This window comes from Chiloscyllium punctatum, chromosome 41, assembly GCF_047496795.1.
Source record: "Chiloscyllium punctatum isolate Juve2018m chromosome 41, sChiPun1.3, whole genome shotgun sequence".
In the NCBI taxonomy this organism is placed as follows: Eukaryota; Metazoa; Chordata; class Chondrichthyes; order Orectolobiformes; family Hemiscylliidae; genus Chiloscyllium; species Chiloscyllium punctatum.
In genome coordinates, this window is record NC_092779.1 from 54,540,065 (window position 1) to 54,560,927 (window position 20,863).

At 43.0% G+C, this 20,863-nt stretch overlaps 1 protein-coding gene across 4 annotated transcripts in view; it reads left to right on the plus strand.

The window, feature by feature from the left end:
* The window catches only part of LOC140465081 (endonuclease/exonuclease/phosphatase family domain-containing protein 1-like), a 155,262-nt gene that overhangs the window by 36,832 nt on the left and 97,567 nt on the right, over window positions 1–20,863 (plus strand). For all 4 annotated transcript variants that reach the window (XM_072560933.1, XM_072560937.1, XM_072560935.1 and 1 more), the window contains one exon: window positions 15,987–17,565. In XM_072560933.1, coding sequence (XP_072417034.1) covers window positions 16,703–17,565 — 863 coding nt within the window. In that variant the 5' untranslated portion in view covers window positions 15,987–16,702. The remainder of the gene's footprint in view (window positions 1–15,986; window positions 17,566–20,863) is intronic.

The window sequence follows — 20,863 nt, forward strand, 5'->3', positions numbered from 1 at the left end:
GCGTTTTGTACAAAACAAATGTTGCCCAAATCAGGTGAGCTCTTGTGATTGTTTCTACGGTTCCTTGTTCTTCTGCTTGAATTTATTGTTAGAGTTGCTTACGATTGGCCAGGACAGATGAAAGGAAGTGTGATGATGATTCACATTGTAGTCAAAAGTTTCTTCAAAGTGCACATTCCCACCATTATCCTTAGGTGGCCATCAGTCTACAATTGTGAGCCTGGATGATGACTGGAGGTAGAGTAGGGCATCAGGATAGGCAGCTGTTTTATGCCCCAGTAGGGGGACTCATAGATTGGTGGAGAAAGTTACACCACTCTGTGTAGAGTAATATTTTCTGTTATGGATATCACTATAGCAATGCAGTTACTATTTTAAACTTGGCAGGATGCAAGAACAGGATATAAACTCACACCCCTCCACTCTCTGCTGCAATGTCTGTTGGTTTGTCAGCATGAATATTCATCATTGCAGTTGCCCTTCCTTCACACCTCTTCCTTAAATTTTCTTTCTTTACTTTCAGTCTGTCTAGGTTCATCACCACCAACGTCCAGTTAAGCAAGGCTTATTGCTTCCACTGTCTTATTAATTTATTCTTTCCATGGGATATGTGTATTGCTAGTATTTATTATCCACCCTAATTACCTTTTTGAGAAGGTGACGATGAGCTGCTTTCTCAAATCTCTGCAGTCCTTGGTGTAGGGGACAAGCAAGGTATTAGCAAGGGAGTTCCAGGATGTTGACCCAGAAATGCTGAAGGAATGATGATATAATAGTCAGGATAATGAGTGGCTTGGAGGGGGCTTGCACGTTCTGGAATTGCCAAGCTTCTTCTACACTGGCCTTTCTATGTGGTAGTGATTGTGATTTTGGTAGCTATTGTCAGAGGAGCCTTGGTGAGTTGCTGCACTGCATTTTCTAGGTGGTACACACTGGTGCCACTTTTCATCAGTGGAAGAGAGAGAAAATGAAGAAAGTAGTGAAAGGGGTACCAATCAAGTGAGCTTTTTTGTACTGAATGCCATTGAGTTTCCGGAGTGCTGCTAGATATCCAAGCATCACAATACTCCATCGTTCTTCTGACCTGTGCCTTTTAGATGGTGAGACAGGAAGTGGAAATGAGGAATGAGTTACTTGTCACTGTATTACCAATCATATATCTTCTCTTACATAAACGGCATTTATAAGGCCCTTCTATGTAGTAATGTTTCCAGTCATTGGTAACCCTCAGCATGTTGCTATTGGGAGATTCATAGCAGGAGTAGATCATTTGGCATCTCAAGCCTGCTCTGTTGTTCCATTAGATCACACTGCTCTCTCTCCAAATAATTTAGTTTCCGTAATATCTAGCAAATATACTTCTTGAGCATACTTGTTGACTAGCCTCCACAGGGTTAGGAATTGTAAAGAGTGAGTGGAAAAAAAATTCTCCCCATCTCATTGTAAATTAACTCCCTGGTTTTCTGAATCCCTTGTTCTAAAGCCATATCTTTTCTGCATCTACTCTGTCAAGCCAGTAAGAATTTGTATTCTTCAATAAGATGACAGCAGAAAATGACTCGTTATCCTTCTAAATTCCTCAGAATATAAACCCAGCTATCTTTCATTCTCCTCATCGGTTAATGCCACTATCCCAGGACTTGGTCTAGTAAACCTTCATTATGTAAAGAGATGAAAACTGTACACTGTTCTCCAAGTGCAGTCTTACCAAGGCTCTGTACCATTGCATAGAGATTTCTTTACTCCTATACTCAGATATTCTTGTAATGAAGGTCAACAAAGCATTCACTTTCCTCATTGCTTGCTGCACTTGCATATTAGCTTTCAGTGACTTCTGAACATGGACACCTAAGTCCCTTTGGATATTAATACTTCCCAACCTCTTACCATTTATGAGATACTTCCAGTTTGGAAAAGTTTACATTTTTCAGCATTATACTACATCTGCCATGTTCTTACCTACACACTTCACCTGTCTAAATCCCCTGAAGCTTCTTTGAGTACTCCTTGCAATGTACATTACCATCTTGTTTTGTGTCATCAACAAATTTGGAGTCATTATATTTAGACCCCATATGCAAATCATTTATATAGATTGTGAATAACTGTGGCCCAAGCATTGATCCTTATGGTACCCCATGAGGCACAGTCTGCCAACCACAGAATGACCCATTTATTCTGACTCTCTTTTTCTGTCAGCCAATCATACATCATCAAACTTTGCTTACTAACCTCCAGTGTAGGATCCTATGGAAACCCATCTGAAAATCCAGATATACCACATCCACTAGTTCCCATTGATCTATTCTGCTGGTTACATCTTCAAACTGTATCCACATTTGTCGTTATGAATCTTTTCCTTTCTTTATACCTAAAGAAGCTTTTACAAAGACTATAATGTTGATATCGAGGGGAGATAGCTTGATTCTTTTTTGTTGGAGATGTCACTAGTTACTCAAGAAGTCCAAGCTAGTATGGTCCAGCATAAGGACATGACCTACTTCACCGTCTGAGGAGGTAGAATGGTGCTGAGCATGGTGCAATCACCAGCAAAAATCCATAATTCTGAGTTTTTGGTGGAGGGAAGATCATTGATGAAGCCTCTGAAAATGCTTGAAGATAAGAAATAGGAACAGAAGTAGGTCATTCAGTCCCTCAAGCCTGTCCAACTATTCAATAAAATCATGGCTGATCTGCAGAAAGCCTCAAGACCTACTTGTGCCAATATATCATACCCTTCAATTCCCTGATATTTTTAAAAAAAAACTATCCTTTTCTATTGTTAAATACATTAACTGATCTCGTTATCACAATTTATGAGAGTTGAGAATTCTAGACATTCATTATGCTGTAGGCAAAAACATTCCCTTGCCTTTCAGTTTTAAATTAGTGTCTCTTTATTCTGTAATTGTGTCCCCACTTCAAGATTTCACCACTAGTGGAAATATTATTAGTTGGGCCAAGGATTCCTGCAATGATGACCAGAGACAGAGACAATTAATCTCCAACAATCACGGACATTTTCCTGTAGTGCTAGATATGACTTCAACCGGTGGAGGTTTTCCCTTTTGATTCCATGGTGCTACAATTAATGACGTTCTGACTTGATGTCAAAGGCTTCCAATTCATGAGTTCTTCTGTTCATGTTTGATCCAGGTTAAATGTGGTCAGGCATTGAGTGGCTCTGGTGGCACCTACATTGAAGAACAGTAAGCAGTTTATTGATATACTAGTACTACTTGACTGCACCTTCAAACACCTTCTTTGCCAGTAATCAAGAGTAGACCAATAGAGCAGTGATTAGACAGTTTGGATTTGTCTTACTTTTTTATGGAGGAGACAAATCTGGGCAAGTTTTGACGTTGCCAGGTAGTTGTCAGTGTTGCTATGGTACTGAAATAGTTTTATTAGTACACATGGCGAATTCTGGAATACAGTTTTTTTAGATTAGATTAGATTACATACAGTGTGGAAACAGGCCCTTCGGCCCAACAAGTCCACACCGCCCCGCCGAAGCGCAACCCACCCATACCCTTACATCTACCCCTTACCTAACACTACGGGCAATTTAGCATGGCCAATTCACCTGACCTGCACATCTTTTTGGAGTGTGGGAGGAAACCGGAGCACCCGGAGGAAACCCACGCAGACACAGGGAGAACGTGCAAACTCCACACAGAGAGTTGCCTGAGGCGGGAATTGAACCCGGGTCTCTGGCGCTGTGAGGCAGCAGTGCTAACCACTGTGCCACCGTGCCGCCCCAGACGGCAATAACAGTTCTTGTTATTGTTGTTGTTGAATGTTGTCAGGGCCTATAGCGTTTGAAGTATCCAATGCTTTCCATCATTTCTTGATATTGTGTGGAATAAGTGGAATTGGTTAGTGACTGGCATCTGTGATGCTGAGGAGGAGGAGGACATGATGGATCATCCACCTGGAACTCCTTCCTTGTTGCAAATGTTTCATCCTTGTCTCTTGTGCTGATGTGCTAGAATCTCCTCACTGAGGACGAAAATATATGTGAAGCCTTCTCTTCCTGTTTGTTGTATGTTCCTCATTCATAACTGGATGTGGCAAAATTGGAGTGTTGACTTGATCCGCTGCATGTGAGATTACTTAGCTTCTATTTAGGTATGCAAGTAGTCTTCTGTTAAAACTTCACCAGGTTGACACCTCATTTTTGTGTCCGTCTAGTGCTGTTCTTGTAAGCCCTCCTGCATATTTCATTGATCCAAGGTTGATCCCCTTGCTTTATTGTAATGGTAAAGTGGGGGATGAGGTTACAGAATGCAGTTGAATGTAATTCTGCTGCTGCTTATGGCCCACAGTGCTTCTTAGATGTCCAGTCTTGAGTTGCTAGTTCTCATCGAAACACATTCAATTCAACACAGTAGTAGAGCCAAGCAATATGTGTAAGGTTATTCTCAATGTGAAGACAGGATTTAGTCGACACAAGAGTAGGAGCAAATTACTGCAGATGCTGTTGTCTGTACTGAAAACAAAAAATGCTGGAAATCACTGGGTCAGACAGCATCCATGGAGAGAGAACAAGCTAATGTTTTGAGTCTCGATGACTCTTCATCAGAGTTGAAGTGAAGTGTGGAGAGGACAGTCCACACAAGGACTGTGTGGTGGCTACTTTTATCAATGCTTTCATGGGTAAATATGTCTGTGGGAATGAGATCAAGTTGATGAAGAAGATATCTTTAGCAATTCTCAAAATGCCTTTCAGAAGAAAAGTATAGAGTTTGTATTCTAATTAAGACTTTTGTGATTGAGAAATACCTCTGTTAAAAAAAAATTAAAGCAATGCTTTGTGAAGCTTTAAAACTGGTTAGCCTTCTAGGTGGCTTATTATTGTTGGCAAGATATTATGTTTAATGATCAAGGAACATCCTTTATTGTGCAGTGATACTGTTTGTTCACTTTTTCTCCCCCTGCTTCTGTTTGCATTCCTGACTTTTTGTAGCAAACTAACCATGACTGTACTCTAGAAAGTGGAACTTGAGGTAGTGACTAACGTTCCGGAATCAATAACATTGGATTGTTACTGTTAGCTCTGAATGTTTACAGTAGTGAATAAATGTAGTACTTTGAAGGCATCTGAGATGTTAGCTAATGGTTCATTGTCAAGCATTGGACTTGGTTGGAATGCATCATCTATTGCATCCGCTGCACCCGATGTGGCCTCTATATTGGGGAGACAGGTCGCCTACTTGCGGAACGTTTCAGAGAACACCTCTGGGACACCCGGACCAACCAGCCCGTAGCCCAACACTTCAACTCCCCCCCCCCCCCCCCCCCGCCCCACTCCACCAAGGACATGCAGGTCCTTGGACTCCTCCATCGCCAGACCATGGCAACACGACGGTTGGAGGAAGAGCGCCTCATCTTCCGCCTGGGAACCCTCCAACCACAAGGGATGAACTCAGATTTCTCCAGTTTCCTCATTTCCCCCTCCCCCCCCCACCTTGTCCCAGTCAAATCCCTCGAACTCAGCACCGCCTTCCTAACCTACAATCTTCTTCCTGACCTCTCCGTCCCACCCACTCTGGCCTATCACCCTCACCTTGACCTCCCTCCACCTATCACATTCCCAACGCCCCTCCCCCAAGTCCCTCCTCCCGACCTTTTATCTTAGCCTGCTGGACACACTTTCCTCATTCCTGAAGAAGGGCTGATGCCCGAAACATCGATTCTCCTGTTCCTTGGATGCTGCCTGACCTGCTGCGCTTTTCCAGCAACACATTTTCAACTCTGATCTCCAGCATCTGCAATCCTCACTTTCTCCTTGGTTGGAATGCATACAGTCTGTTCTGCTATAATGAGATAGTTGTGTTCCGTTCACCTCGTGTTATAGGAAATTGCGCAATAGAAATAACAACAGGGCCTATGGGAAAAACAGGATTGGGACGAACCACCAAAAATATCAGTAAAAATTGAAACAAAAATAGTAGTTAGTCCAAGACAAATGATAGCTCAGTCTAAGTAAATGTTAAAGCCATATATTTTAATGAAATAATACAATAAATTTATCACTTTAACGGTTTCTGAGTTTGCTGAGTTACAGTACTGTATTAAGAGAGGGGCTGAGGGTCATCATCAGCATCATCATTACTCTCAGGTACAGTTCTGGGTGCAGGATTACGGTAAAAGAAAATATTTAGACCAGAAGTGGGTGGCTGTGGCTCATTGTCCTCAGACTGTTTCTTGGGAGTTGGATTAAAAAGGACATCTAGTTTTTGCTGCTTTGCCATCTTTCTTCCTTCATGAAGAAGTTGTTCATAGGGTCTCAGATACAACTTAATGCCACAAACTGCTATCCTGCTGCGTTCTGCATTGTAGTCATTGCCTTCTAACAGCTGCAACTGTTTCTCAACTTCCCTCAGGATCGAAGACAAAAGAGAAGTGGAGAGTTCTCATGGGGCTGCATCCTGGAGTTCTTCATCTTCATCTCCAGCTTCAACTTCCCTCACAGCAGCAAGTTGTTGTAGATCAGCTGTGGAAAGATTTTTATAACAGGACTCCAGCATCTCCTCAATATCTTCAATCTCTACTTCTGCAAATCTAACTTGCTTTGCAGGAGCAACATGACATTGTCTGATTGCTGGAAGCTCCTCTGATGGTTCAATGCTTTTAAAATCATGAAGAAAATCTGGGAGCAGCTTCTGCTAAATTCTATGCAAGCAGTCCTTCCTGACATCACCCCAGGCCTCCACAATGATGTCAATAACATTCTTAATGTTAAAGCTCTTCCAAAATTGATGAGCACTGTCCTCATTATCCCCCTCCGTATGGCCAGCTTCCTGAATGTACACCTTAAATAATTTTTAAAAGCTGCTATTGTCCCATAGTCCATGGGTTGAATGAGAGGGTTTGTGTTCAGAGGTAGAAGTAGCACTTTGATGTTTTCAGAAAGCTCTCCGATGGTGGGAGGATGGTTTGTTGCATTGTTCACAATGAGGAGAATCATGAAATCCAAATCTTTTCTCCTGCAATAATTTATAAAAACATCCTCAAAAACGTCAATAATAAGGTCATAAAAAACTTGCCCTGTCATCCAACCTCTTTTGCTTGACCTGAAGTAAACATCTAGAGTGGACCTAGACTTGAACCTTTCAAGGCCTGTGGGTTGGTAGAGTGGTATACCAACACAGATTTAAGCTTAAAGTCTCCACTAGCATTGGCGCTCAACGACACAGTCATATGATCCATTGCGACTTTAAAACATCGAGCGTGTGCTTCATTTTTAGAAATGTAGGTTCTGGATGCATTTACTTCCAGTAAATGCCTGTCCCGTCCAAATTGAAGATTTGATCTGAGGTATAGCCTTCTTCCTCAATCAATTTTTTTCACCACGGGAGGAAAAGACAGCACATGTTCCTCATCTGCCCGGGCAGCTTTGTATTATGAAAAGTGGTTCTTAAATCCAGCCACTACTAGCACTAAAGACAGGCACATCTGCAGATATTCACCTCTTGTTTCCCTTGGGTCGTCATAAATTGATAAGGTTTTCTGTTTTATGGTGAGAAAGGTGGTCCCAGATTGCTTTTTTTGATTGATCTTGTATCCATGCACTTAGAAGCCGCTCCATCTCCTCAAGTTCCTTTGCTTGTGATCTCACAGACTTGCTAGCGCTCAGACTTGTTCCAGCAATGCAGCTTGCTTTAATTCTATCCGCATTGTCCCTAATGGTATGTAACACAGACTCCTTTATTCCTGTTGCATGCACAATATTTCATGCCCCTCAATTATGCTCAAAACACTTTATAACATCTAGCTTCTGTTCAAGTGTTATCGCCTTCCTTTTACAGTCACCACCCGTGATTTCTTTCACTTGGATGCTTCCTGTCAACATTCTTGCAACTTGGTCCTTCCATATTCATGGAAAACACAGTGAGATTTGCAAAATAACAGGACCTAAAATTACTGAGCGCATCACTGTGCCTTTCACAAAGCTCTTGAGCCAAAAGCGTGTGAGCCAACTGACCATGTGATGCCGACACGGAATCTAGTCCACTGCGCCACCTAGTGCCAGGATGGAATCGTGTAATAGCCAATGGGAGTTCATGTTGTAGAAAATCCGTTCACCAATTCACCAATCACATTACAGCCAAATTGTGTTGATGAAACACATTATAGGAGAACGACCTGTACAAATTTTAATATCATACATGCCAACAAGAACGATCTCTTCTATTACCTTCTAGACACAGCAGTTAGCATACATTCTTGAGACATAAAAGCAAAATATTGCAGATGCTGAAAGTCTGAAATTAAAACAGCATCTGTAGAGAGAAAAAAAGTGTTAACGTTTCGGATCTGTAACTTCTTCTAATGAGAGGTCACAACAGAAATGCCAACTCTCCACAGATGCTGCCAAATCTGATAACTACTTGACTGCACAGTCACTCAATGGTTAGCATTGCTGCCTGGGCTACTTCTCTGTGGAGCTTACACATTTGTCTCCATGTCTGCATAGGTTTCTTCCAGGTGCTCTGGTTTCCTCTCACAGGGAGAAAGTGAGGACTGCAGATGCTGGAGATCAGAGTCATAAAGTGTGGTGCTGGAAAAGCACAGCAGGTTATGCAGAATCTGCGGAGCAGGAGAGTTGACGTTTCGAGGATAAGCTCTTCACCAGGAATGTGGGCAAGCCCAAGGGGGCTGAGAGATAAATGGGAGGGAGGTGGGGTTGAGGGGAAGGGATCTGGGAATGAGATAGGTAGATGCAGGTGGTGGGAGATGGTGACAGGTCAGAGCAGAGAGTGGAGCAGATAGGTGGGAAAGAAGATGGACCGGTAGGACAGTTCAACAGGGCGGTGCCAAGATGAAGTGTTCGATCTGGGATAAGGTGAGAGGAGGGGAGATGAGGAAATTGGTGAAATCCACATTGATCCTGTGTGGTTGGAGGATCCCAAGGCAGAAGATGAGGCGTTCTTCCTTCAGGTGTCAGGTGGTTAGAATCTGGTGGTGGAGGAGCCCCAGGACTTGCCTGTCCTTGGTGTACTGGGAAGGGGAATTGAAGTGGTCAGCCACAGGGTGGTGGGGTTGTTCAGAGTGTGTGTCCCAGAGATGTTCTCTGGAACATTCGGCAAGTTGGCGTCCTGTCTCCCCAGTGTAGAGGAGACCACATTTGGAGCAACGGATACAGTAGATGACGTTTGTGAAGGTGGAGAAAAATCTCTGCCAGATATGGAAAGATTATTTGGGGCCTTGGATAGAAATGAGGGGGAGGTGTAGGGACAGGTTTTACACTGCTTGCAGGTGCAGGGGCAGGTGCCGGGAATATAGGATGGGTTGGTGGGGTGCATGGACCTAACAAGGGAGTTATGGAGGGAATAGTCTCTGCAGAACACTTCAACTTCCCCTCCCACTCCGCCAAGGACATGTAGGTCCTGGGCCGCCGCCTCCGCCAGATTTTAGCCACCTGATGCCTGGAGGAAGAATGCCTCATCTTCTACCTTGGGGACCCTCCAACCACATGGGATCAATGTGGATTTCACCAGTTTCCTCATCTCCCCTCCCCCTCCTTATCCCAGATCCAACCCTCCAACTTGGTACTGCCCTCTTGATCTGTGCTACCTGCCCATCATCTTTCCCACCTATCCGCTCCACCGTCCACTCCCACTATCACCTTCATCTACCTATCGCATTCCCAGCTACCTTCCTGCTGCCCCAGCCCCATCCCCCCTCCTCTTTATCTCTCAGCCCCCTGGGCCACTCTACATTCCTGATGAAGAGCTTACACTCAAAATGTCGACTCTCCAGCTCCTCTGATGCTGTGCTTTTCCAGCACCACATGGTCTTTCCTCCCACAGTCCAAAGATGTGCAGGTTAGGTGGATTAACTATTCTAACTTGCTCCATAGTCTCCAGAGATGTGAACATGATAAATGCAGGGTTATGGGAATAGTTTATGAGGATGTGGTCTGGATGGGGCACTCTTCAGAGGATCAGTGCAAACTTGATGGGCCAAATGGCTTCTATCTGCACTATAGGGATTCTCTGACTCTTGTGATTCCTCAATATGCTCATCTGCAAATCTGTGGGCTTCCTTTTTACCAATGGAGCATCTTCATCAAGTGTGAGAATGTTATCCCATTTGTCCTCTCCATTCAACTAGAATATGTCTATATGTTAATGTAAGGTCGAAGCAAAAAGTGCAAAAACTACTATGTTCCTTTTCATCTCATAAAATGGGGAAGTAGTCAGAAGAGAATGCCTTTCTTTGCCTTTGCCGCTGCGGCTGATTACAGACAACTGATCCTAATTATATTCTGGAATGCAGAAGCTGAACTAACAACCGTTGCTCTGAAATACACAATATCAGGAGGGTGTCATTGTCTCTGTGAAGCTGCTTGGGATATTTTCCACATTAATGGCACTATATAATTTAAGTTGTAGAATCCTAAAACACACCTGAAAGGAACACCTTCACTACGTAGACTGCAGCAGTTCAGGAAGAAAAAGGATGCACTATGTTCACAGAGGCAACAAGAGGTTGGAAATAAATCTCAATCCTATCTGCAAGAATATTCCAAAACTAAATAGAAAATCGATTGGAGGACTTTGTTTTGATTTTCAGAACTTCAGTCTAATCTGCCCTGTCATCACTAGACAGAACACGAACACTTAACTGAATGTTTACTCAGGTCTTCCTTTGCATGTTGGGTCAGCGTCGGAAAGGGACAACAAAAAAAAGGATAATGACTTTTAATGTTCATGTGGATGTTGCAAGAAGCTAATTGAACAATTTTTGGTCACAATGAAGGTGTACCATATGGCATTGTAACATAATGATACTTCAATGTTTGACTTCAGCTATGAAAACAAGTTAGAAAGAGAACTTGGAGCCCTGGATTATAGATCATTGGGATATTTTCAAAAAGGAAAATTGCAAAGTTGGTCAATAAATGTTTACCGTGCAGTATAAAAATGGAGACTGCTTTCAGTTTTCAAATGCTGTGGTTAAGTAGAGGTTATAGACGGTACTGACTGAAGAATGTATTAAGAATAGGGAACAAAGTGGGCGAAATGGAGTAATGTTACAGATCAGTTGCGCACTCAGTGAATTGCAGGAAAAGTTTGAAAGGGCCACTTAGTGTAATAAGGAAAGCTGCAAAGGGTTCCGTGGGGTGAATCTTAGTATTTTTAAAAGATTGGGAAAATTCTGTGCCAAATATATCAATGAGAAGAAAATGATCAGATGCAAGATGGATCATCCTGGAAGACGAGGATTATACCAATAGATGATGTGTAATTTGGCGGAGTTGCTGAATAAATAACACAGTAATTTAAAAAAGAAAGCAGCATTCGAAAGGAGTGAAATTTGAATTGTGTAAAAACAATAAGAGTGTGAGTTAAATGGAGGCTATGTAAAAGTTAATTATGTTTAAGCAGGTTAGATACATACTAGCACATTATTTGCATAAAGCCAGGTACCAATGTGAGCTGTACTACTATGTAAATGAGTGATAGGAACCTCTCAGAAACTGGCATGAGATTTGCTTGAATTTCCTTGGATGGATGGTTGTGGGTATGACCTCCTGAACGTAACAATGGTGATTACATACAGCTTGGTGCAGCTGCTGCTGAGGCTCATGGGAAAAAAGGCGACTTTCTAAGGCCCCTTCTGTCAAGAGTGCTCAAAGGGTTTGCAACCTGTTAAAACAACCTGTTTTACACACCAGAGAATATTTGGCATTAAATTTAAGTACATTGTAAACATAACCTGTAATGTCAAAGAACTGATGTGGTTTTCACTTTACATAACGATTCATTTTAACATTATATTATGTGCTTCCACAATTTTATGAATATAGTATACATTTTGGGGATAAAAATGACCTCTCCTGCTATAATTAGACTCAAACCTTTATTTGCCAATTTTTGTCATACTGAAGTTGACAATGGAGTTGGTCATTTTTAAAACGTTCTGTAAAACGAGCATTGTATGTTTGTATACGTGGATAGATTTTTACTTAGGCTTGCCAACATTGTTTACAATTCTTAACCGTGGTTTTCAAATCTTACAAAAAAGGGGAAATCCCATGCATACTGTAGCACACTCCCTGGGGTCCTGTCTTCTTTTCTGAAAACATACTAGTTATCTAAGGAAAGCTGAGTCATTTTTGCAGAAAACAATTTTATTATTTATGCATGATTGTGTAACAATGTTCTGAAGAAGGGACCCAAAATGTTAATTATGTTGCCAGACCTGCTGAGGTTTTTTTTCAGCAATTCCTGTTTTTGTTTGTGTAAACGTGTGTTGTGGATTGACAGAAATGCATTAACTTTGGAGAATCGCTGAGATCTCTCTTGTAGACATCCAGGATCTGGGAAAAAGGAGCAGTTTGGATTAAAGGCAGCCCTGAATGGTGCTAGACAATTAAATGGCTAACGAGAAGATTGTCCATATTCTTAATGATGAAGGAGCCAAAAGACAAGGCTGAGGGGTTTGCAACCCATCTTCAACAAGTACTGTTTGATCCAACGTTTTGTCTTGAAGTCCTCAGAACGGCAGATGCCAAATTTCATACAATTTAATTCATTCTAAGTGCTGTCAAGAAATGGCTGAAGGCAGAATGGTTATTACAAAGACTATGGGCTTCAGCAATATTTGGGCGATAGTGCTGAAGATTGTGCCCCATAATTACATGTACACATAGCCATGTCCTACAGCTAAAATGTTAACATCTACCCAAAATTTATGGAATTATGGAAAATTTCCAGCTTTACTTAGGCCTCAAAAGATCAATGAACTCCAATCTGGCAAATAATTGCCCTTCGGCGTCCACTCAGTCATCAACAAAGTGATGGATGGTGTCATCTACAGTGCACTCAAACAGCACTTACATGTCAAATAACCTGCCCACTGTTGCACAGTTTGGATTCTTCCAGGGCCTCTCAATGCCTGACCTTATTGCAGCTTTGGTCCAAGAAGGCTAAAGAACTGAGTGTAGTGTTCAATGGTTTGATTGATCTTGTTTGATTCCATTTGTCTGTTCTCTAATCAATGCAACCGTGCTGGATTGCTAAAGCCTTTGGGTAGAAGGGGAGAGCTAATTAGAACAGAGAACCTTCTCAGAGAAAAGACTAGGTTCTGGCTGAATCCATTTGTGTACTGGATCCTACATGTTCTGAGGTGTTTTAAAGCAATGTTAATTGCCCAATTGTAGATTTAAAAGAAACTAACTAGTGTCACCTTTGCATTGCTCTGAGATAAGTCAGACATCCAAGATTTGCAACAAACCATAAAATATATAATTCTGAACTGAGGTGAGAGTGATTGCCCTTAACATCAAGGCAGCACTTCTGAATATTGTGTCAAGGTGCCCTGGTAAAATTGAAGTCAGTGCGAATCAGAATGAAAGTTCTGTACTGATTGGAGTCATACCTAGCACAAGAAAGATGATTGTGGTTAGTGGAGATCACTCATTTCAGACCTAGAACTTTGCAGGAGTTCCTCAGGCTAGTGTTTAGCCCTAATCATGTTCAATTGCTTTCTCAACAACCTGCCTTGCCACAGCATGTCAGGAGTGGAGACATTTGCTAATTATTATCCAATGATTAGTCTCAATAATGGCTCTTCAGATACAGGAGCAATTAGGGCCAATGTGCAGGAAGATCTGGACAACAGTCAGGCTTGAGCTGATAAATGGCTTGTAATTTTCAAGCCATTCAAGTGTCAGGTGGTACCTATCTCCAACAAGAGAAAATCAAATGTGCAATTCCAACTATTCAGAAAGAGAAGGTCAGCAGATGCAAAGGAAGGCAATGATTTTGAAGTTCCCCTCTAAACTGCATGCCATCATGCCTTGCAATTATGTTGCCATTTCTTCACTATCATGGCAAAGCTGCTGAAACTTCCTTAATAGCAATATGGGCATACTTGCACCAGATGTACTGAAGATGTTCAAGAAGCTAGCTCATCATCACCTCTTTAAGGATAAGGTAGCGTTGGCAATTTTGCTGCTTGTGCTAGTGGCACCCCCACCCCCCATCCCACAAAATAATTTTAAAAAGCATTGGAGTAAGTGATGCTGTTACACCTTAAAGTTGTCTGAATAGTGATAGCTATGGGGAATTGTTTGTCGATCGAGGAGTTAAGATCCTATTTTATGTTTTGTTTGGTTGAGCACCCATGCTAAGTACCTTTTTCTTTAATGTTACCCTGTTTTGCATTGTTCCTTTCACTATTGGTCAGTTAATGAAGCCTGTTGCATGATTTTGTTCTGAGCCATTTCATGGCAGTATGATGTCAGGCTGTGAGACCCAGTTAATGCTGTTTGAAGCAGTCTGTGTTACCTCTGGTCACTGACCCTTTGTATGGCTTCTCCCACCCCCCAAACTGACCCTTCTACCCATCAGTGAAACCTCGGCTCTCTGACTCTGACTCTGTTGCTCACCGCTTCCCTCTCCCGAACGCTCACTATGCTGGGACCCCAGATAGATGACAGCAGTGAGGCTATCCATGCTTCTGCACTATAGAGACCTGCACTTACACAGTCCCAAAGCTCTGATACTGACCATTCGTGGAAGGACAGAGGCCCAGATCTGGTCTGATCTAAAGCCAGAGCTGTGAGGTTGTGACAGGTCTAAAGCATGCTGAAAGACTGAGCTGCAATAATCCCTGATCTTGTGTCCCCAGGTTGTCATGTAGCTGTTGCTGCTGCCTCACTCACAGTGACGGTTCTGAGCAGGACATGGCAAGTGGCAAAGTCAAGATGTGGGAGGTTGGACGAGATGAATAGGTGAGAGAGTGAGCCTTGGAGCAGCAGAGGCTGCAGTTTGGATGGTCAGTAAGATAAAAGGTTACAGAGTCATAGAATCACACGGCATGGAAACAGGTCCTTTGTTCCAACCAGTCTGACTGTGTTCCCAAACTAAACTAGTCCCACTTTCCTGCATTTGGCCCATATCTCTCCATAACCTTTCCTATTCATGAAGTTATCCAAATGTCTTTCAAATTTTGTAACTGTACCTTTCTCTGGCAGTTCATTCCACACACAACCACTTTCTGTAAAAAAAAAAGTTTGCCCCTCAGGTCCTTTTTAAATCTTCTTCCTCTCACCTTAAAATATGCCCCGTACTTTTAAACTCTCCCACCTGAGGGAAAAGCCTGTTGTCGTTCTTTTTTTTTCTATGCCCCTCATGATTTTATAAACTTCAATAAGGTTACTGCTGTACCTCCTCCGCTTCAGTGAAAAAGGTCCTAGTCTTTCCAGTCTATTTTTATATCTCAAACCCTCCGTTCTTACCAACATCCTGGTAAATCTTTTCTGAACTCTCTCCAGTTTAATAATATCCTTCCTATAACTGGCTGACCAGAACTGCACACAGTACTCCAGGAGTATTTTTAATATATATTTTTAAAATGTATTTTGTTTCAGTGTTTGTTATTTACCACATCAAAATGTAAAAGTGTAAAATTACTTCAGCTTACCAAGGATAACATTTTAACTTTTTTTCTGTGGAGGTAGATCCGACTGACCTGAACTCCAGTTTTAACACTGGTTATAATATAAAAACCTAATTTACTTAGGTTGTTTCACTTAAATTTACGGTTTTCAGGAATGCAACTGCAACTTTAAGTGAGTGTTTGTTGTTCTTTATTTTTCAACTGTACTTTATATTGCTGAATAAATTTTGGCAAATGCTTCATTTCTCTCACTTGTAAGATTATCAAAGATTGGTGATGTGGCATTTCAACCAGTTAATGCATGATGATAGGTATTTGCAAATTTCACTAAAAATACTCATTGTTAGTGATCTGAACTCAAACCTTTATTAATTGCAATTAAAGTTATTGTGATATAGAGAGAGTTCTGAGAATGGGGAGATTCGAAGAGGCTGTTTCAGGTCTGTGATTCTTCACATGAAAGTAATGCACTTGGTCCCATTTTAGCCGAGATTAAGTTTCATTAGGTCTGAATCTGCACATGCTGTAGCTGCAGGACATTAACTGGCTCCTGTCTGTTTTTACAGAGGCCAGGAAGCTGCTCCGCTCCCCCAACATACCAGCTAAGTTCGAATGAAAACAGCAATTACAGTTCATCTTGGAAAGTGAAGGAAGGCATGGTTTGAATGGCTGTCACTGGGTGAGGATTTTAAGAAACATCAACGGCTAAGGGATTCATAGAACGGTGCAGAAACTCTGTGTCTTAACAGCAAAGCTCCTGTTGTTTGGTTGTGAAAATCTGCACTCTGTAACCAGATCTGATACCATGTGACTGGCCCTGGAGCTATTATGATTTGTCAACTGGAGGCACTGAGCTCCACCTACTTGAAATGATGGGCATTTATGAGTGAGGCTAATACTGCACAGTGATTTGACAGCAGAGCTGGCACAGTGCCTGCTTTACATCTCTGGATCAGCAGCCTAACGCAATAAGGATATAAGCGGCTTATTGAGAAACAAACACGCTGCTGTGGAGGAAGTGGAATTTGAAAGAGAGTGCATTAACTGTCTTGAGGAGTCTAATGTGCACTGTGTGGTTAGCTTGGAACTGATCGTGCTGCTTGGGGTAACTACAGGACAAAAGTACTTTCTTGTTTGTAGTAGTATCACGAGTAGACGCAGACAAATGTGACCGTTGAGTCTCAAAGCCCTGCATGAGAGCGGCTATTAATTGCACAGAGAGAGAGAGAGAGAGTGTGAATGACTTTTATTTCGGAATTTTGGTGCTCATGTTTGATTAACAATGGGAGGAAACCTAGGCTGCCACCGTTCAATCCCCAAAGATCCATTGGAGATAGGCCAGAATCGCAAGTTCAGTGCAGCATGTAACTTCAGCAATATCCTGGTGAATCAGGAGCGACTCAACATCAATACAGCCACTGAAGAGGAGCTTATGACCCTCCCAGGGGTTAACCGGATGGTGGCCCAGAACATTGTGGAGTACCGGGAGTGTATTGGCGGGTTTAAAAAAGTTGAGGATTTGGCACTGGTGAGTGGCATCGGTGCTGCCAGGCTGGAGCAGGTTAAGCTGGAGATCTGTGTGACGAACAGTAAAAGCATTGGCTCGGCTCAGCACTCGCCCAGCTCCACGCGGAAGGATCCCTACTCTGAAACGCTCTCCTCTGCCAGTAGGATCAATGTTAACACTGCTACAGTGGCCCAGTTGATGAACCTGCAGGGGATCAGTGACAGGATTGCACGAGGTATTGTGAGTTACCGGAAAGAGTGTGGACCATTCGAAACAGTTGATGACCTGCTGAAAGTAACATCTGTCAGCTCCTCGCTCTTAAATGCAGTCCGGCCTCGCATTGTCGCAGAATGTTCACGGCCCACGTCCACCCACACGGCCAATGGCGGTATTGATTTCACAGCCAAGCCTCGGCCTAGCCCCACTTCGCTCAGCCTGCAGAGTGAGGACCTGGACCTTCCTCCTGGTGGGCCAACTCAGATCATTTCAACCCGGCCAAATGTGGAGGGTTTTAGCGGACTGAGAGATGGTGAGCGTGTCCTAAGGGTGGCCACTTGGAATCTGCAGGACTGCTCCATCGAAAAGGCCAATAACCCTGGGGTGAGAGAGGTGGTGTGCATGAGCCTTCTGGAGAATAGGTGAGCTTTGATTTCATGGTCTTTTCTATTTGGTTTTCAAAGACTCCATGCATGGTCCTCTCCTCCAATATTTTGAGATGTCTTGCTTGTGTTTGTTTTCTTAGACGCTTAAAACCATTTGGCTTGTCTAAGGCTTGTGGTTTTAATGAGCTTATTTTCCATTGGCAGCCTTCCAGGAAATGTTTTTTGTATATTTCATTCATTGCATTTCTGAAATGGTGCAGTTCAATGTACAGTAATATACAATTGGTTGAGTCACCAAATCACCGAGCATTCGGCTGGGCTGTAGATTGCAGTTGTTCGGCTATTTGCTTGCAATTAAAAAGAATGTTGAAAACTGACATTGCCCATTTTTGTATTTTCTCTTAGTTGAATGTGAACCAAGTTCAACAGTAGGGGCTATGAGGAAGATTTAACTTTTGATAAAGCAAACTTGTACTGAATTCCTCTCTTCCTCACTCACCCTCAGCCGAATCAAAAGGGGGTGGCTGTCCTTGTTCTGCATTCCTTCTGGTGGGTATGATGTCTTCAGAGTGTAAGCTCCCATTTCAGAATTCACTTGGACTCTCAACCCAGCCAGTTTCAGGCAGCTAAAGGATTTTCCAGGCACATTGTGGAGTCAGAAATGGACACCATTCCTTGCGTCTGGATCAGTGGTACAAAGTCCAGAGCAAGAGTAAACCATTCACCCTTGTGAACCTGTTCTGCCTTTCATTAGGTCACACTTAGCTTTCTAATAATTTTATCCACCCAACTTTCTTTCATAATCCTTAAAAACTTTAGATCTTCTCAATTTCAGTGTTGAAAATGGAAATTGAGCCAGTCTCAGTGAGGCAGTTCTGGAGATCTAGGTATCCTCTCCCCTTTGTGAAGAAATAGTTCCTACATCAGTCCAGATTAGCATAACTCTAATTTCAAGATTGTGCCATCCATAGTTTCCCCTGAGTAGATACTGTTGGACTGCCTCTTTAACCAGTTACATTGCATTGACTGTAGGTAGCCCTGGAGTGTTGTTAGGAAAGGATTTTTGGCCCAGTGATAATGAAGGAATGGTGAAGCAGTTCCAATTCAGGATGGTATATGACTTAGTGGGGAACGTACATGATAATGACACCACCCCTCCACCCCACCCCACCCCAACCACCACCACCAATCTGTTGCCTTATTTTTCTTCTTTTGATGTCATGATTTAGCAAGTGCTGTAGAAGGAGCCTTGGTGAGTTACTACTTGTAAATGGTGCAGACTGCTGCCACTGTGCATCCATGGTGTAGCATGATGGATGGGGTGATTAAGTGGGCCTCTTTGTCTTGCATGCTGTCAAATGTCTTGAGTTTGGTGCAGCCATACCTCAAGATAAGTGCACCATCACGCTCCTGACTTGTGCCTTGCAATTGGTGGACAGCCTTTGGGAAGAGAAGAGTTGCATTACTCGCTGCAGGATTCCTAGCTTTTGCCCTGCTTTTGTAGCCACAGTATTTGTATGCCTGGTCCAACTCAACTTCTGATCAATGTTAACTCACAGGAGGTTGACTGTGGGGAATTGCCATTAAGAGAGTCCGATTACACAGTGGTAGTTTTCCTACCTCTGTGCCCGAAGCTCCAGGTTCAAAGCCCATGTCAGGACCTTTACGGCAGCAAGGTGGCTCAGTGGTTAGCACTGCTGCCTCAAAGCACCAGGGACCTTGGTTCGATTCCACTCTCTGTGTGGAGTTTGCACATTCTCCTCTGAGTCCGTGTGGGAAACCTCTGGTGCTCTAGTTTCCTCCAACAGTTTGAAGGTGTGCTGGCCAGGTGGATTGGCCATGCTAAACTGCCCAAAGTGTCCAGGAATTATAATTAGAATCCCTAGAGTGTGGAGACAGACCCTTTTGGCCTAATAACTCTACACCGACCTTCCGAAGAGTAACCCACCCAGACCCATTCCCCTACCCTTTATTTACCCTGAATAATGCACCTAGCCTAAACATCCCCAAACACTATGGGCAATTTAGCATGGCCAGTTCTCCCAGCCTGCACATTTTTGGACAGTGGGAGGAAACCGGAGCACCCAGAGGAAACCCACACCGATACAGGGAGAATGTGCAAACTCCACACGGACCGTTGCCCGAGGCTGGAATCGAGCCCAGGTCCCTGGTGCTGTGAGGCAGCACTGCTAACCACTGAGGCACTGTACTGCCTAGGCAGACTAGGTGGATTAATTGAGGGAAATGCAGGGTTACAGGGATAGGGTAGTGGGTTGGGTCTGGGTGGGCTTCTGTTTGGATGGTCATTGTGGACCTGGTGAGCTGAAAGGCCTGCTTCCACACAGTAGGGATTCTATGATCCCTTTGACCATAAAAGATATATTTGTAATGTGGCCAAGCATGTTGATTATCAGTCTGTAAAACCTTCCAGTTTGCCTGTTGGCGGGTGGTAAGAGTGGAAAAGCTTCCTAGTCAGCTGTCCTGCAGTAAGTGACAGTAAACCACTGCTGTACTTTGCCCATGAGCAACAGACCGATCCAATGGAAGTCTATACCTGAACTCTCAGATGAGAGTGGGAGAAAAGGTAGATGAAAGAGAATTAACTATTGAGGAGAGATGGTTAGATTCTCTTTTGTTAGAAATGGTTCTTGCCCCCTGGAACTTGTGTGGCATGAATATTCCTTGCCCAGGCAAGAATTTGTTTCAGTGTTGGTATGGGAGGATATGAGCTGCTTCAGTACCTGAGGAGCTGTGAATGGTGCTGAACGTTGTGCAATCATCAGCAAACATCCCCACTTCTGACCTTGTGATGGAGAGAATGTCATTATGAAAGAACTGAATATGGTTAGGCCTAGGACAGCAACCTTGAGGGTCATCACTCTGACCTCACCTCTAGGATTCAGCTTTCTTTTGTCTGGGTCAAGGTTGTAATGAGTCCAGGAGTGAAGTAGCATTGGCAGAACCAATCTGCAGCAGTGAGCAGGCTACTGCTGGATAATTCTCACTTGATAGCATTGGCAGTGACCCCTTGCATTATTGTGTTGATGAGAGGACTGATGGGAAATTAGCCAATTGGATTTATGCTGCTGCTTCTATACAGGATGTACCTCGGCTTTGCTCTCTCTATTCTACTCTGTTGTTTTAGCCTGCATCTAATCCTGCATTGTAGCTTTACCAATTTGACACCTAATTTTAGGTTTGCCTGTTGGAACATCCTTTTGGAATTTTCACTAAACCGAGTTGGTCTCTTGGTTTGAGGGTTATGCTGATTCATCCTGTTATAGATTTGTTTTATTATTCATTTCATAGGATGTGGGCATCACTGGTTAAGCTG